General features: G+C 45.0%; 1 protein-coding gene across 1 annotated transcript in view; it reads right to left on the reverse strand.

The window, feature by feature from the left end:
* EHD4 (EH domain containing 4) overlaps positions 1-19190 on the reverse strand; it is a 74952-nt gene that overhangs the window by 49489 nt on the left and 6273 nt on the right. The window contains exon 2 of the mRNA XM_008016928.3: positions 7371-7547. Within this exon, the coding sequence (XP_008015119.1) occupies positions 7371-7547 (177 nt within the window). The remainder of the gene's footprint in view (positions 1-7370; positions 7548-19190) is intronic.

Here is a 19190-nt window from a genome sequence, read left to right on the forward strand (position 1 = left end):
AGGAGGTTGGAGCTGCAGTGAGCTTTGATGGTGCCAGTGCACTCCAGCCTGTGCAACAGAGCGAGACCCTATCTCAGTTAAATACATACATACATACATACCTACAGAAGGGGGGGGGGCAAGGAGATTACTTTAAATTTCCCCCAAACACTAACATTCCAATTAAATGATCAGCATTTTAAAAACTAGACTTTTAGAAGAACTAGGCAGTACCTTAATACTGATTTTGATTCCTTAACAAAACAGTAATATCTGTAGTCATTATAATAATAATAAAATAGCACAAACATTTCCTGACCTCTTACTGGGTGTCAGGCACAGTTTGAAGTACTTTCCATGCACATTAACTCCAGCCTTACTGCAGCCTTATAGGCAGGGCTGTGAGCCTCTGCATTTAGAGGAGGAGACTGGGCACAGAGAGGACACACGCCATAACTTGCTGAGAAGTGATGGAGCCGGAACATGAACTTGGCAGTGCTGACTGCAGAGCCCAGGTTCTTTACTCCTGGGCTACTATTACCATGGCTGCTATTACTATTACCACAGCACACACTGGAACCACTGTCGTGTGGCGTATCACGCACAGGGCAACATCCTAAAACAAAGGGGTGACGTGCCACAGCCCTGGAACTCGTCCCCAAAGGGGCTTCCTTGTGTGGCTTGCTCTCTACCTAGTGGTGTGGAGTGTCAGGGTGGGGAGCAGGAGGTAGGAGATTTGGGCTCTAGATGTCTCCCTTACTCACTCATTCTGAGACCTTGACCTTGCACAGGTCTCTAAACCTCTCTGAGCAACTCTACCAGTCCTGTGGACTTCCAGGTTTGCCATTAGGTTCAAATGAACCTAAGCTTACAACAGAGAGAGTACAGAATTGTTTCAAAGTACTTCCTTTCACCCCAGCCCACTTTATTGATGAAGGTAAAACCAGGGAGATAATACAACTTCCTAAATTTGCACAGTAAATAGGACACAACCCACAAAAAGACTTTGACAACTGAACTGTAATAATTCTTATTATATGGTCCTACCACAAATGGTTGATCTTATCTTCCAGGGCTTAGGAGGAATCAGGAACTGAATTTCACATCCAGATCATAGCAAAGCCCCTGGCTACCCGATTAGATTGAAACTAATTACCATTTTTAAAGGTTAAAGATGGTTTAAGACTGCCAATTTCATATGGTTCAACCTAAATATGAACTTTTATAAATCCCCTCCTGACTGCCACAGGGGAAAGCCCAGTGCAATGGCCCAGCCAGGAAGGTCTGCCTGAGCCCAGGGAGAAAGGCATTTCTGGAATGTCAGGACCAGAAATGTACAGGCAGCTGCCAGTCAAGAACAATGGTTTAGGCTAGGTGCAGTGGCTCACGCTGTAATCCCAGCACTTTGGGAGGCCAAGGCAGGTGGATCACGAGGTCAGGAGTTCAAATCAGCCTGGCCAACATGGTGAAACCCTGTCTCTGTTAAAAATACAAAAATTAGCTGGGTGTGTTGGTGGGCACCTGTAATCACAGCTACTCGGCAGAATGAGGCAAAGAATTGTTTGAACCTGGGAGGCAGAGGTTGCAGTGAGCCAAGATCACGACACTGCACTCCAGCATAGGTGACAGAGCAAGACTCTGTCTCAAAAAAAAACAACAATGGGCCGGGCGCGGTGGCTCAAGCCTGTAATCCCGGCACTTTGGGAGGCCGAGACGGGTGGATCACAAGGTCAGAAGATCGAGACCATCCTGGCTAACTCGGTGAAACCCCGTCTCTACTAAAAAATACAAAAAACTAGCCGGGCGTGGTGTCAAGCGCCTGTAGTCCCAGCTACTCGGGAGGCTGAGGCAGGAGAATGGCGTAAACCCGGGAGGCGGAGCTTGCAGTGAGCTGAGATCCAGCCACTGCACTCCAGCCTGGGTGACAGAGCGAGACTCCGCCTCAAAAAAAAAACAAAACAAAATAAAAACAAAAAAAAAAACAATGGTTTAGTGACCAGGGAACCACCACCCAGGGAACTACCACAATCTTTTTTTTTTTTTTAATTTTTTTTCAGAGACAAGGTCTCTCGCTATGTTGCCCAGGTGGGTCTCAAACTCCTGGGCTCAAGCGATCAGCCTGCCTCAGCCTCCCAAAGCGCTGGGATTATAGGCATGAGCCACCGTGGCTGGCCAACAAATCTTGAGGTTAAAGAAGAATGGGGAAAGTTTCAGCAAGTTTATTATAGATAAATGAACCACAACACACATGTACAAGACAACCCAGTTATTCCCTCAGATTAAAAAAAAAAACTATTTTGCTGGTGAATCAAGAGTGATTCTTGGCAAGAGCCTGTTATCCTTAATTTCTGCAGCTAAATTGGCTGGGGGAAGCAGCATGTGCTTGGACTGATGCTGTGAACTTTAGTAAGTCAGTTTTTAAAAATTCCCAGTGGTACATAGTGACTATGAAATATTAAAACCTTGGCTGGGTGCAGTGTCTCATGCCTGTAATCCCAGCACTCTGGGAGGCCAAGGTGGGTAGATTGCTTGGGCTCAGGATTCAAGACCAGCCTGGCCAATATGGCAAAACCTTGTCTCTACAAAAAATACAAAAATTAGCTGGGCATGGTGGCACATGCCTGTAGTCCCAGCAATCGGGAGGCTGAGGTGGGAGGATCGCTGGAGCAGAAGTCGGGGCTGCAGTGAGCTGTGATCGTGCCTCTGCACTCCAGCCTGGGCAACAGAGTGAGACCCTGTGTGTGTGTTTGTGTGTGTGTGTATGTATAAATTCAGCCAGGCACAGTGGCTGATACCTGTAATCCCAGCACTTTGGGAGGCCGAGGCAGGTGGATCACCTGAGGTCAGGAATTCAAGACCAGCCTTGCCAACGTGGTGAAACCCCATCTCTACAAAAATACAAAAAGTAGCCAGTTGTGGTGGTGGACACCTGTAATCCCAGCTACTCGGGAGGCTGAGGCAGGAGAATCACTTCAACCCAGGAGGCGGAGGTTGCAGTGAGCCAAGATAGATTGCGCCACTGCACTCCAGTCTGGGTGACAAGAGTGAAATTCCATCTCAAAAAAAAAAAAAAAAAAAAAAAATCAAAACTCAAAAGCTAAACTGAGTAAGCCTCGCTTAATTACAAACACAGAAGTAGCAAATGGAGTACAAGCCCAGTAAGACACCTGTGTGTTTTATGATGGGGGAATCACCATTCAAACACCAGACAGTGGTTATCATCACCATCATCAGGCCCAGTTAAAATGACTGAGACCTGGAAGGGCTGTTCACACTCCTTCAGCTCAAAAGGAAGTTTCAAGTTATTTTTCACAGAAAACGCAAGTTATTTTTCACAGAAAGAAACAGAGGCAATGACGAAGTACATGAGATTAAGAATTTCTTCTGTGGAAGACGACAATTTAAAATAATACTAGATCCCAGACTAAAAATGTCTGTAGCTAGCTGAATTTGAAAATATATACATTACCATTTTTTAGAAAAGGAGACTGAGAAATAACATAACATCTTATTCAAAAGCAGACTGCAGGGGGAAATGTCAGACCCCAGTGAATGCCTGGCACTTCTTGGACTGACCCGACTACCCTGGCATCTCCGAGGATCCAGTGCTCTGGGTGCCCCTGGCTGTCTCCTCCTCTGTGGGGGGCAACTGCCTCCCGATAGCAACCTTTGGAACGTCAACAAGCACCTCCCCAGAGCAGCTCCCAGACGGCCGCTAAGGAATTCGTCCTGAGCGCGGCAGTCTGCTAGAGTTTCAGAATGTCCCACTACAGCCATTTCCACAGAACTCTTTGTGTTCTACACTAAACTCCTTTTATTGTTCAAGTATGGAATTTCTCTAATATACACCTTTTTAGGAATTTATATTCATTTCTCAGAAATGCACCATAGACCCCCTTGTCACTCCTTAGATGCCAGCCTGGGAGGCTGAGACTCAGGCTCTGCTGCTTTGCTTAATGGTGGAGGGTGTTGTCCCCCTCCAGGTATCACCTGGTATTTAACTCTTTTAAAGACGCCCCTGGGGGCAGATGCCCAAGCCAGCACTCCTTAAGGAGAAGGCCAGGTAATGACGACCTGTCACCTGTCACCTGTCGCAGGGAGATTCTAGTGTGGCTGCCTCAGGGAGAAAGTTCTCCACATAAAACAAGCAATTTTCTTTACTTGGTGTTACATTTTGACCTAGTTCCCAGGGAAGTATGCTATGTGAAAAGAGGTTTGCCTCTAGTGCTAACCCTGTGCTGTTCCCAGAGGGAAGCTATAATTATGTACACACATTTGAACGCCCTAACTAATTGACTCTTTCTTAAGTAACTGCTGTGTGGCGCTGTCCTGTGGATACTACTTATTCAGGCTGTTTACTCTCAGGTAGCTGAGTTTACATGAGGCATGTCCCTTACATGTGAGCCTGACACACACTTGGTAGAAGGACAGAAACTCCTCTTGGCTGGTGCTGAGCAGAGGTGTGGGGTGGAGGACAGGGGAGAAGGGGAACCTGGATTCGGATCCCCTCTCTGTCTCTCCCTGATGGCCTCTCCCTGAGCAAGTCATGTCTTTGCTTTCTGCTTTCTCATTTGTAGACTGGCCACAGTATTGTCTGTCATCAACCCCAAAAGAATAATGTACATGAAATGAATGTAAGCGATGACTGGGGACATAATCACTGTCATCTTCATCATCATTACCGGAGGGCTATATTAGGGACAGCCTTACGAGTTAAATAGGGGACACTGGGCAGTGATTCCCAGTCCAAACATCGTACTGTTCATCGGCCAGCCTGGGTTTCAATCCCAGCACTGATCTTACTGGTGAAGTGACCCCCTGGAAATTAAAGTAACCTCTTTATGCCTTGATTCCTCCCCCTCCATTGAGGATAACAGTAGCACCATGTCACAGGGGTTCTGTGAGGATTTAAAGCTAATATACAAGTCTACAACAGAACCTGACACATAAATGCCATATAATTATTTGCTATTATTTTTCTATGTGTTATTCTGAATTCAATTGACACTTGCTTTTATTATAAGACATGAATTATTTTCAGCAAGTTTTAAATTCTGAGACATGAGCTTTGCCATTCAAAATCATTCCTGAACACTTCTTTTCTGTACTCAAAATTTTTTTTTTGTTAGGAAAGTAAATCATTTGCCAAAATAAAACAAGCCAATAACCACTCTTCCTGGTTTCTCCCTTGTGAATACAGATGTCACAAAGTGGGAATCTGAAAAAAGTGGCAGCTTATTTCATTAAGCCTTTGTTGGGCAAAAAGAGCCTCAGACAAAGGGCAGTGGCAGTGAAACCAGAGGACCCCAGGGAAGCCTTCCACAGAGATAGACCCTGTGCCTTGAACTTTCTGGGACCTCCCCTTCTGGTCTACTTCCCCTCCACCCTGGGCCACTCTGTCCTGAGAGATCTGGAGAGTTGACCCTCTGGGGTTCTCCCGCCCAGGGCTCAACCTCCTCTCCCACAGTGAGACACTCTGGTGCCAACCAAGGCAGCTCTGGAGTTGAAGAGTAAACTCCTCCTAGAAAAGTCAGCCCTGCAGGTTGGAAAAAATCACCTGGACAGTGTTCCTATCACCATCAGTAATAAGATGGAACTTCTCTGGGACTCCTTCCACATCACCTGCACATTTCTGTTCATCCCATTGCCAAGTTTCCTGGATACTTTCTTTGATATGCAATAGGACCATCAAAAAGCCCCTAAAGGAGAGTTCAGCTCCCCGGAGAGTTCCAACTTCCACAGAAGGCACCTGCGGAGGGGCCTGGGGGGCCCTCGGGCGAGCCAGTGCACAGCATCCAGCACATCATTCATTCCTCAGGCCACGTGAATGGTGCCCCTGGAGCTGCGAGATGAGGTGCTTCAGCCTTTGGGAGGACAGCAGCCAGCTGGGAGGATCCGTTCCTATTTTTAAAAACTTCTAGAAAGGAGATGTGGTCTGTCAGCTCTAATCCTACTTCCTCTCCCTAAAGAGGCTTGGATGACCCTCCCTAGCTCTGTGCCTCCTGCAACCCACTCCCCCAAATCAGTCACACAAAAGCTAGACCCAGGAAAGAGGGAAATAGAGGGGTGGGAGGCGGATGATAGGAAAAAAGAGAAAAACATTACACAAAGGCTAGGGGTAGCAAATAGGAGGTGCAGGAGGGAGGAAGGAAGGCAGATCCAGTGGGAAAGGGCAGAGCTGTAGCCAGGGGCACCAGCCGGCCTATCCTCCCCACCCCCAGCAGCTCTCAGTTCCACTGGGAACTCTAATGAAAGGTTATGGGAGGAGTACAAATAAAACACATCTGCAAGTAAGGCAGAACCTCAGCGATCCCACAACTTTACATCTATAAAATAATGACCACGTAGGCTGGGTGCAGTAGCTCACACCTGTAATCCCAGCACTTTGGGAAGCCAAGGTGGGTGGATCACCTGAGGTCAGGAATTTGAGACCAGCCTGGCCAACATGGTGAAACCCTGTCTCTACTAAAAATATGATAATTAGCTGGGTGTGGTGGTAGGCGCCTGTAATCCCAGCTACTCAGGAGGCTGAGGCAGGAGAATTGCTTGAATCCAGGAGGTGGAGGTTGCAGTGAGCCGAGATCATGCCACTGCACTCCAGCCTGGGAGACAGAGTGAGACTCTATCTCCAAAAAAAAAAAAAAAAGGCCACGTAAGAAAATCAGCTTTTCATGTTTTTCACTCTGTTTCCCTGGCCCTGCTCTGATAAATAAGGAAACAGCTCACAGCTGGGAGTGAGAAGCAAAAGGGTCAGCCAGGGAGGTGGGGGGACCTGTCCTGGAGTCAGCAGATAAAACCCAAGTGTCAGGTGAAGCTTAGGGGTCCTCTGGGCTAAGCTCTCTGACTGCAGAAGCCCAGCGCACCATGCCTGAGAGGTGTCCGTCTCGCCAGCGCTTAACATTGCTGGTGACAGGGAGCTCACTGCCTCACGAGGCAGCCTAATCCATTTCTGTGCAGCTCAAATCCTTAGAAATTTTTTCCTTATACTGTATAGCCTTTTTATTTTTTAACTTTTTAAAATTTTTGCAGAGACAGGGTCACACCACTTTGTTGTCCAACCTGGTCTCAAACTCCTGGCTTCGAACAATCCTTTCACCTCGGCCTCCCAAAGTGCTGGATTGCAGGCACGAGCCATGCACCTGGCCCTGTGCAGCCTTATAATGTCCAATCCTGGGCATTAGCTCTACCCTCTCAAGTTACCCAGAATAGGCATAAATGATCATTTCCTATGATAGTCTTTCAAATATCTTAATATGATAAACATATTTGCTATGACTTCTAGAGTAGACAGTCTCTGTTCTTCTGTTTTTGAACCTTTATATGTAACTGGCAATAATTCAAAGAACAGGTTTAAACAGCCTGACCGAAGATGGCAGCTTGCGGGTCCTTACCGATTCAGGAAAGCGTTTCCAAAGCGACTGAGCTTTCTAAACGGCTTTTTGGGGTCCACGACTAAAGCATTCCCTGGGGTGCTGCCCTCAGTCTCTCCATACATCACAGCGATGAAGGAGTCAGTGGTGGGCTCCGGACCAATCCTCATGCCGGGGAAATCCTGCTCCAGTAGGTATCTGGGAGAGGGAAGAAGAAGAGAAAGCTTAGCATCTTGTCACAAAGTAAGAGGCCAGAAAGCTGCCTGTGATTACCATTTTTTTTTTACATAATCATTTAAAAATGTAGAAACATAACCCCCAAGAAAAGCACAGTGATCCTCATTTGCATTTCTGTTGATGCAACAGACGCTACCCCAAGAGAAGTGTACCGCGCTGGCTCCTGGGCGGATTCCTGGAAGCTCTGTTCAGGCTCACATCCCTTAGGGGAGCCTCCCTGATCTGCATGTGGGGACACCTCTTCTGTGGTCCCTGGGTGCCCTGTGCCTGCTGCCAGTGTGGTGCTCAGCATGTGTACTACAATGACTTGTTTATGGGCCCTGCAAGGTGTCTGAGGTGATGAGGGCAGACCCATGTCCCAACCATGCCAGCAGGGTGATCTTCACCTTATAAGTCTTAAAGGGACTCAAGGGAAAAAACCTGCATGGCCTTCTGCAGCTCCCCATTCCTGCGACTAACAATCTATTTGGTCCTAAACTATTTCTTTGTTTCTAAAAAGTTCTGACTGTTTCCAATGTAAGCCCACAATCTGTGACTATTTCCAGGGAGAGAAAGTGCTGAATTCTATCAAATGCCAAACACAATTTTCCCACCTTTAAAAGAATGAGAAATTAAGCCACCATTTAGAACTACGTTTTCTATGGAAATAAAACTGATTTTTTTTTTTTGAGACAGGGTCTTGCTCTGTTGCCCAGGCTGACTGGAGTGCAGTGCTGCAATCTCAGCTCACTGCTGCCTTAACCTCCTGGGCTCCAACAATCCTCCTACCTCAGCCTCCCAAGTACCGGGGACTACAGACACACACCACCATGCCTAGCTAACTTTTTGTAGAAACAGGGTTTCACCATGTTGCCCAGGCTGGTCTTGAACGCCTGGGCTCAAGCCATCCACTCACCTTGGCCTCCCAAAGTGCTGGGATTACAGGCATGAGCCACCACGCCTGGCCTAAAACTGAAATTGTTTAGCAACCTTAACGGGCTATATTCTACACCTTTAATTGATGTCACTGCTAGTTTTAACTTCGTTCAAAGTTTCTATGTTCCTGTGAAGTTGTGGCACCCCAGAATAGATACATCATTAAAATATGTCTCCTAAATTTAGAGTAAATCTATCTGATGATATATTTTATCTCTAAATTTAGAGAAAGAATCTGCTAATAGCACGCGGCATTTACTGGTGCTCGCTATAATCCTGGTGCAGCACGAGCCTTCTATATCGTTTCACTTCACGCTGTGAGGTGGATGATGACATTATCCGCATTTATTTACAGGTGGGAAAATGGGGTATCAGAGAGGCCAAGCGGCTTGCCCAAGGTCACACAGTGGATGTTCGAGTAGAAATGGAATGCAAGCAGTCGGACTCCAGAGCTTGCACTGTCTTCAGAAATGGCCTTGAGTTACTGGTTTGCTCAGGGGGTGAAGAGCAGAGCAAAGTTCAGGGCCTCATCCCAGGGTGTGGCACTGGCCATGAGGCATGAGGATCCCCATTTCCTCTCAGGTGAGGGGAAGAGCTCTGCACACAGTCCCCCTGCACGGTCTTCCAGCCACCCTGACAACAAGGGCCAGCTCTCCCTACTCGCCCTGGAGGAAAGCTGGGCTCAGGAGGTGCTACCGTTTCAAAATGTGTTCAGATATAATTTTTCAAATATCTTCAAAAGTTTCTCAATCAAAACCTTTGTGTCCCTAGTAGCCTAGAAATATTCATGTTGATCAATTCGTATACATTCCACACAAATCTGAGCAATATCGGTAAAAGTTACTGAGAGGGATGGCCCACTCTGTGAAACTCCAGCCTCTGTGGAGCGTATCCAGAGCGCGTGGACTCCATATCCCACGGGAACGTGGAATTTAGGTTTCACAGCCCCTCTGGGATCTCAAGTGTGAAGTCATTCAGCAGCGAGGCTGGAATTCAAAGCCAGATCACACTCTTGCCTCCCCTCACGTCCAGTTGGATTTTTATGCCCTGTGGCCTGGATGAGGCCATGTCTGGAGGCTGGTAGGAGAGACCGAGGCAGGGGAGACTGCTAGGGAGGGAGGGGCTTGGGAGAACAGCAGCCAGTGTTGCCCGGCTCCCCGCAGCACACACAGTTCGCAATTCACGAAAATGTGAGGTGCGGGAGTGGGTTTGAAGCTTGACAGGCACTTTGCTCCAGAATCAGTGCTAACAGCAACGGTGGGCTGGCCAAGACAGCCCACAAAAGGTCATGCACACTGATTAAAGGGATGAACCAGACGGGAACTGCAGCGTGTGCTTTTCGGGGAAGAGCTCGGTGTGGAGCTCCACCTTGGGTGGCTCGTGGCAACACGGGCCCTTCTCGGCACCTTCACCAAGCCCGGCCAGGAGGAGGCCCTCCAGATTCCAGGCCAGGGAGGTGAGCATACGGATACCGTATTTAAGCAGTGAGTCCCCAGCTGGACAATCACTCACACAGCACAGGTGTTGAAGTCAGACATCACTGTCGAGGAGTGCCTGAATTACTTTCTGATGTTTCATTTCCATACTAGTACAGCAAATCCCACTACTTTTGAAATAACAGGAGTTTCAAGGAAAAATATAAATGAAAAAAAATTGTTTAAAGAAGAGCAGATGTTTCCTAAGTAAGAAACTCCTAAACCAGAGTTTCCTAAGTAGCGACCCTATCGGACAGAACTTTAACAACAAATTATTTCTAAACTGTGCTTCAAATGTGAAATAATTTGAAGTTGAAGGTGTCCCCCTTTGGCTGTGACCTTGGTAAATCAATCTCTGGATCTCAGACACAGAGGAAGAACTAGAATTAGGAAGAATTACTGTTACAAAGCTTGCTTGCATTATCAACTTGTTTGGTGATACTTTCTCCCACAGGTAATACAAAGTTAACATTCAATGTTCAATTTCACTATCAAAGAAATACCAGTAAAGACACAGCATATTAACACATTTTTAAAAACTCAGAATCATCAATGCTGGCAAGGGTCCTATGAGATAAACACCCTTATATATGTTGGTGGGGGAATAAGTTGGTCTAACTTCGCTAAAATGCAATTTGACACTATATGTTAGAAGCCTTTAAAATAGGGGTCTTGCTGGGAGCAGTGGCTCGTGCCTGTAATCCCAGCATTTTGGGAGGCTGCAGTACGAGGATCACTTGGCATAGGAGTTCGACACTAGCCTGGGCAACATGGAGAAACCCCATCTCTACAAAACATACAAAAATTAGCCAGGTGTAGTGGCGTGTACCTACAGTCCCAGCTACTTAAGAGGCTGGGGTGGGAGAATTGTTTGAGCCCAGGGAGGTCGAAGCTGCAGTGAGCTGTGATCACATCACTGCACTCCAGCCTAGGTGACAGAGTGAAACCCTGTCTCTAAATAAATAAGTAAAAACTAAACTCAAATGGGGGTCTTGCAGAGTTGACCTCTAACAGCTCGTGCTGGTGTTATTTGAGGGCTTGTTCCCTCTCCTCTCTTGGGCTGTCATTTCCTGCAGGGCATGGTCTATATACTCAGTACTTTGGAAACCTGGAGTCTGGTAGGAATGATTTGATTCAGGCTCTTATCTCTACAAGCGACAAGACTGAGGGTTAGCGCAGGAACATGGCTTGTTGCTGGTCAAACTCACAGGGTGGCCACACAGGACCCAGAACCTGCAGTCCCTTTCTCCTGGCCCCAGGCTTCTGCTCTTACATCAGGCACAGCACCATCACCCTGGGGTCCCATACTGTCCCCAGCTCCCTGGTGTTCTAAGCAGGACCTGGCAGATCCCTGAGTTGACATATGACACTCTAAGCTGATTGCCCTGAAGAAGATTTTTCACTGGGGGACTGCAGAAACTCAGATTCATTTATGTCACACTACTGGGTAGGCAGGTACGTGTCAGTGCAGGGAAGGAACTCGGAACAACCAAGACACCAAGTATCTGACATGGAGAAAGGGAGAATGAAGTGATGGATCCACACACAGCAAGCTGGAAGGGAAGAGTCTGAGCTGATGCTGAGGTGTAATGTGCATAAACGGGTCAATCACACAACCACACGGGACAGCCTGATCAACTGTGTTAGACATTTCTCACGGCGGGAGTGCCTCAGAGGCTTTCCCAAAGCTACGAGTTTCAGGGACTCCAGTGTTATCTGCAATAACAACAATTCAAAGGAACAAGAGGACACAGGAAGACCACTGTGATTCAGAGCTGATTAGCCCCTCCACAGGCATCCTGTGCTTTGGAGACTTGATTTTTGTCCTTGGCTCCACTTTGCTCCCCCTTTCCTGTGTTCTCGGAGAGGCCTGCCAATTCCAGCAGTGATTGCTCCAAGGTTCTCGAGCCAAGCCATCCACATAAAAAGGTACAGACATTTGGATTCCAAGCAGCTGGGCGGAAGGGATGATGGGGTGGATGGGAGACCTGACATTCCCTTATCTTGGTCCGATGAGGTCCCCAGTTCAGACTCATCCAAGTGGCTCTGGGGCACCCCGGCTGGCAGCACTCAGCCTAAACTCACAGAGCTACTTTGATGCAAGAGTATATATGAATGGTGTCTTCTTTTTTTCATTGCTTAGGCTAGATTTTTTTTTTTTTAACTTCATAGAAGTGAATGTCATTTATGACAAGGGGAAGAAAAAAACTCTCAAGATATTGAAAACAGAGATACTCTCAACATGTCCAAGCACCATCTTCTCAACGATGTGCTTAAGAATGAATAAAAACCAAACAAATCTAAGTAGCACAATATCCAAACTTTGATTCCCCTGGATATTCATCCTGCATTATCTGGATTGTGACTGTTGCACTGGTGCCTGGAGTAGTGGGCAAACACTACACTTTAAAGAAATATATCTAATGTTTGACGACTCGTTATGTGCTAAAGTCTTTACGTGAATAGTCTCATTTCATCCTAACTACCTTATGGGCAGGTACTATTTCTATCCCTATTTTATAGATGAGGAAACTAAGGCTCAAATGGGTTAAGTGGTTTATTAAGAGGAAGGATTTCTTACTAGTCCTATGAGGACACCACCCACCCTAAATCAGAGCCTGAGAGGCCAATGGGTTCCACTGGGAATGTTTACAGGAATGTGTCCTGTGAATCATAACAAACACACAAATGTAAGATTTTAAAAAGAATACGGCACATATATTTTGAGTGTTGTATGAGCATTATTTTTAAATTCTCAAGCCAAATCTAAAGAAATGGTTTGTGTGGGCTGGGTGCTGTGGATCACGCCTGTTATCCCAGCACTTTGGGAGGCCGAGGCTGGCGGATCACAATGTCAGGAGATCGAGACCATCCTGGTTAACAAGGTGAAACCCTGTCTCTACTAAAAATACAAAAATAAAATTAGCCGGGCGTGGTGGCAGGCGCCTGTAGTCCCAGCTACTTGAGAGGCTGAGGCAGGAGAACGGTGTGAACCCGGGAGGCAGAGCTTGCAGTGAGCCGAGATCATGCCACTGCACTCCAGCCTGGGCGACAGAGCAAGACTCCATCTCAAAAAAAAAAAAAAGAAAAAAAAAAAATGGTTTGTGTGATGAATAACGGGATCTTAAAATATGTTTGTGCATACCTTGGCATCTGTGCATGGAGTTTGGGGGTTCAATTCATTGCTATTACCTGAAATATTTTTAAAATAAGTGTTGGAAAGTTTCATGTAATGTATTTTTCTTGATAATACTTACTCGATCCACTATTTCACTAGGAGAGGGATGAAAAGGAAGGGTTGGTCCTTCTACTCTGATTTGATTTGAGCCTGGAAAGATGTTTTAAGAGCAGTTTCTGGCCGGGTGCGGTGGCTCACACCTGTAATCCCAGCACTTCGAGAGGACAAGGCAGGCGGATCACCTGAGGTCAGGAGTTCGAAGCCACCCTGGCCAACATGGTGAAATCCCATCTCTACTAAAAACACAAAAATTAGCCGGGCATGGTGCTGTGTGCCTGTAATCCTAGCTACTTGGGAGGATGAGGAAGGAGAATCGCTTGAACCTGGGAGGCGGAGGTTGCAGTGAGCCAAAATCACACCACTGCATTCCAGACTGGGTGACAAAGTAACAATCCCAGCACTGTGGGAGGCCGAGACGGGAGGATCACGAGGTCAGGAGATCGAGACCATCCTGGCTAACACGGTGAAACCCCGTCTCTACTAAAAATACAAAAAACTAGCCGGGCGAGGTGGCGGGCGCCTGTAGTCCCAGCTACTCCGGAGGCTGAGGCAGGAGAATGGCGTAAACCCGGGAGGCGGAGCCTGCAGTGAGCTGAGATCTGGCCACTGCACTCCAGCCTGGGCGACAGAGCGAGACTCCGTCTCAAAAAAAAAAAAAAAAAAAAAGAAAAAAGAGGAATTTCTATTGTTCAGTCTATCTTCGTGTTTCACACCAGGAAAAGAAGTGGGAGAATCAAGAATTTATTACTTCCAAAGTCTTATAAGATAGGCCAAGAAATATAAATATTTCCTAGCAAAACAGTACAACCTGCACTACCACTGCTTCTAGATACTAACAAATGACAGGTTACTCTGAAACCGTACTGTACAGTTTATAATGCATTTCACACATTCAGCTTATTTCATCCTCACTTCCATGGGAGCAGGTATTTTTATCCCTAGTTTATAGAGGAGAAAACTGCTTATGGCAAGTTAAGTAGCTTACAGGAGACCACAATTATACAGGGTAATGACTACTTTTAACATTTGGATGTATTTCCATACTGTCATTTTTCAGTAAATGTAATTTTCCTTTATAAAAGATTAAAGTTAAACAATTTTGCGTCTTGATTTTTCACCATTAGTTTTTCCTCATACCATTAAAAATTCTTTGAAGACATGATTTTTAATGACTGCATCCTATTCTAAGTTGAATATGTATCAATTTATTTTGTCATTTTCTAACTGTTAGGCATTTAAATAGCTTCCCATTTTTTGTTGTTATAAATAATGCTGAGATAAATATCCCTGAACAAACATCTCATCTACTTAAAAAAGTGTCCTTTGAATTACTGAAAAATTAAGTTAGGCTGATCTTCACTTACTTTTTTTTTTTTTTTTTGAGACAGAGTCTTGCTCTGTGACCCAGGCTGGAGTGCAGTGGCATGATCTCGGCTTACTGCAACCTCTGCCTTCTGTGTTCAAGCGATTCTCCTGCCTCAGCCTCCTGAGTAGCTGGGATTACAGGTGTCCGCCACCATACTGGGCTAATTTATGTATTTTTAGTAGAGATGGGGTTTCACCATGTTGTCCAGGCTGGTCTCAAACTCCTGACCTCAGGTGATCTGCCTGTTTCAGCCTTCCAAAGTGCTGGGATTACAGATGTGAACCACCACACCAGCCTCACTTGCATTTTAAATGTGGAAACTAAGTTTTATTTTCATTTTTCCTTTAGTTAAATCATTGACATATTATCACCAGGACTGTTTGTTCAGATGATGTCACCTTTGAAACTGCTGTGCCTACTAAGGGAATGGACATTAGGTCATTGAACCAAGAAACTGGAATTTGTTGGGTAAAACCTTTCGCATCTCAGGCGATTTTGCCAGCAATGGATGGGATTTGTACTCCTCAGGGCTGAGATGTGCTTGAAAGCACACTGCTGTCTACCTACTGCCATTACCTGTAAGTTGCTCCACTCCACCTTCCATGCTGTTTTGGGGGGAGGGTGAAAGAAAGGGAAGGGAGGTTTACTGGAATCAAATCAGTTTCTTACAGTCCTATTTGTTCTTCCAGTCTTTCACTCATGTAATGAATATTTGTTGAGTGTTTTTGATGTTGTGACTTGTAATTTAGGAATCTGACAACAGACTAAGTTGTAAACTCTTTGATCTGGGAGCACTGTAAATTATCATGAGGAGGTTATGGAACACAGCATATCCCAAAGTTACTTGACTATGGAACCCTTTTATTTTCTTTGAACACTTATGAATAATCTCCCACAATTGCATTCCACAGAACATAGGTTAAAGGAAAAGGCTAAAAGGCATCTAACAAACTCCATATCCATTTAATTTTTTTCTCCAAATAGAATCATTTAAATGAAATCCTTTCAAAACTAGTAATAGATAATTTCTTAATGCAATTAATTTATAGATAAGAAGCCACCAGCTGACATGATCTCTTAAGGTGAAATAACAAAGGCAATACCATTAAGATTAGAAGCTTGATATGAATGCCTACTTCCTGGTATTACGAAATATGGAACAGAAGGGGGGACAAAGTAATCATGAAGGTAACTGACACAGTTATCGATCTAGAAAACCTGAGAATCTACTGACAAGCTGTCAGAATAACTTCTTGAGTCAAATGACCAGATATAAAACAAAAAGGCACAACTCAGTAGCTTCCTTACATATCAGCAATATCCTGCCAAAAAAATAAGAGAAATAAAAAGCCCATTCACAAGAGCAAAAGGGCACAAAATACCTAATACATTAATAAGAGCTCCATAGGACCTGCATGAGTAAATCAATGACTTTTCCAAGAAGGTCTGCATTAAAGCAATGGTGAGCTGTCACTTGGGAAGAGTAAATACAAAAATGTAACTTAGAGACAGAATGCAGTTCCAGTACAAATAGGTCCCGGTGGGAATTTTTTGTTTGTTTGTTTTGAAGAACCTAACTAAGAAAGTTCTTCTCAAAGAATGACGGAAAATGAGAATTGATAGCATTTGGAAAATAAAGAGTAATGAGCTCAGAAGGGTCTTGAGCTAAAATTATTAAAAAGTATTTCAAAGTGACAATGTTTAGGATGGTATGGCACTGGCATAAGAATTTACAAACAGAATAACAAGAGACAAAGGTCCTAACAGACCCAATATAGTATTTAATAACTTAGCATATGAGGAAGCCTCATGTGACAGCAGAAAAAGGTAGAATTATTTAATAATAGTGTTAGAAAATGACAAAAGACAAAAAAAAAAAAACCCACAACAAATATAAATGAGACAGATTTTACTTCCAGGTAGGTTAAAAAGATAAATATTTAAAAAGTAATCCTATTTTAAAAATAGGCAGGGCATAGTGGCTCACGTCTGTAATCCCAGCCCTTTCGGAAGCCAAGGCGGGCAGATCATTTGAGGTCAGGAGTTCGAGATCAGCCTGGTTAACAAGGCAAAACCCTGTCTCTACTAAAAAAATACAAAACTTAGCTGGGCATGGTGGCTCAGGCCTATAATCCCAGCTACTTGGGAGGCTGAGGCATGAGAATCACTTTAACTGGAAGGTGGAGGTTGCAGTGAGCCGAGATCGTGCTATTGCACTCCAGCCTGGGTGACAGAGTGAGACTCTGTCTCAAAAAAAAAGAATATGAGTGAAAATTTCCTGAGTCTTAAGATAAACAAGGATTTTCTAACCAAAAAATAAAAGATATGACAAAAGAGGAAAAATTGTTAGATTTGATCACAAATATTAAATATATCTGCATGGAAAAATTATTACAAAAATTACAAGGCAAATTTTAAACTGGAAAAACACTTTTACAGTTGTGACAAAGGATTGATATCTGTTATTGTGAAAAACATTTAAATTTATTTATAAGAACAAGACCAATACTTCAAATGAAAATTGGACAAAGTTCACAGACAATTCACAAAGTAATACGGATGACCACTATATATTTTATAAGTTCAACATCACTAGGAAGAAATAAGCCAATTAAAACAATTCTGTCCTGGCTGAGTGCCCCATGGCTCACACCTATAATCCCAGCACTTTGGACTTTGGGAGGCCGAGGCATGAGGATTGCTTGATCCCAGGAGTTTGAGACCAGCCTAGACAGTACAGTGAGATCCCATCTCTACAAAAAATAAAAAAATTGGCTGGGTGTGGTGGTGCAATGTACCTGTAGTCCCAGCTACTCCAGAGGCTGAGGTGGAAGGATTGCTTGAGCCCAGGAGTTTGAGGCTGCAGTGAGCTATGATGGCATCATTACACTCCGGCCTGGGCAACAGAGCAAGATCCTATCTAAAAAAAATTTTTTTTCCTATCAAATTCATTGTAATTAGTTTTACTGGCAGTTTGGTGAATTACTGATCCTCATATTTCTGGTGGGAGTCTAATTTGGAATAACTTTCCTAAAAAAGGATAGATACATAGATTTAGGAATATATATAAATCTGAAAAAAATATATACATATATATATTTTTAAGACAAGGCCTCACTCCGTTGCCCAGACTGGAGTTCAGTGGTGCAATCTCGGCTCACTGCAGCCTGGACCATCTGGGCTCAAGTGATCCTCCCACCTCAGCCTCCCAGGTAACTGGGACTACAGGCGTGTACCACCACGTCCAGCTAAGTCTGGTATTTTTTGTAGAGATGGGATTCACCATGTTGCCCAGGCTGATCTCGAACTCCTGGAGTCAAGTGATTTGTCCACCTTGGCCTCCCAAAGTGCTGAGATTACAGGTGTAAGCTGCTGCGCCCAGCCTATTATCTATATTTTTTGAGGCACTAATTTATGCTTAGGCTATTCTAAGACAAAAACTGGAAATACAAAGATTTATGGCCAAAAATGTTCAGTTCATTGCAACATCACGTGTAACAGCACAAAAACAGAAACAACCTAAATGTTCCAACCTGTACCATAGATTATGATGCAGTCATTGAAGTTATTTCTGAAGACTATATAATGACATAAGAAAATGCTCATCATATCATATTAAGCAAAAAAGAACCCCATTTATTAAATTATATTTATATAATCCTCAGTTTTGTAAGTACAACTTCTATGTCTTCTTCTAAGACACTGAGAGAAATGTTAACAGATGGAGTTTGGAACGGATGGAAGTTTCAGCAAAGTCAGTCTCCCTTTTCTGGGTTGAGGCTAACCCTCTTCCATTCCTCCGTTAACTGAAACTTCATCTAACAATGGTTCCCAAATGTTTCCCAGGGGAGGGTGCATAAGAATTACTGTGAGAGATGGTTTAGAAAAACAAAAACAGATTTTAGAGCCTGACCCACCAAGATTTCAACTCAGGAGGTCTGAGGTGGGGCCCTGGAATCCGTGTCAAAAGGCCTCCAACTGATTCTGATGCATCGCCACGTGTAGAAAGAACCACGGCCTTCTGGTTTGAGGTTTTGAAAAGTATACTGAACACCTTTTGTAAGACAGCTTCTGAACGTGAGTTAGGGAAGATAACGTCAGGATGGGAAAAGCCTTCCCCTCCTATCTTTCTCCAAGTACTCCGTTGCTGCTTGGCAGGTGGATGATGTGACGACTGGCCCAGTTGCTGGCCTGCAGTGCCTCCCTGCTTGGACTGCAGCTGCCAGTGCATCCCCGCCCACCCTTGCCCCCCACCCCCTTGCTTGCCCTGCAGTTCCCTGCCCTGCTCTTTCGGACTTTTGCTCCAAGTCTTGTCTCTTCTGTGTCTTCTGAGATGCCAGCTGCTCCCTCTCTACGGCTTCCCTTCCATCCACTTTTCATTCTGCTGAGGTTGTGCTCGTCTTTACCCAAACCCCCGTGATGCCTGTGCCCAGGCCTCCTTCCCCTAGGCCCAGCTGCTGAGAATTTGACGCCTCACATCCCACTCATTCCTCAACCCGCGCCATCTGGCTTCCTTCACCACCACTCACAGGCACACCTCTTGGCAAGGTCATCTGGCTCCTGAAGGCTAATGCACTGGTTCTGCTTCAGTCCTTTTCCTGGGAGCATCT

The sequence above is a fragment of the Chlorocebus sabaeus genome, chromosome 26, assembly GCF_047675955.1.
Source record: "Chlorocebus sabaeus isolate Y175 chromosome 26, mChlSab1.0.hap1, whole genome shotgun sequence".
In the NCBI taxonomy this organism is placed as follows: Eukaryota; Metazoa; Chordata; class Mammalia; order Primates; family Cercopithecidae; genus Chlorocebus; species Chlorocebus sabaeus.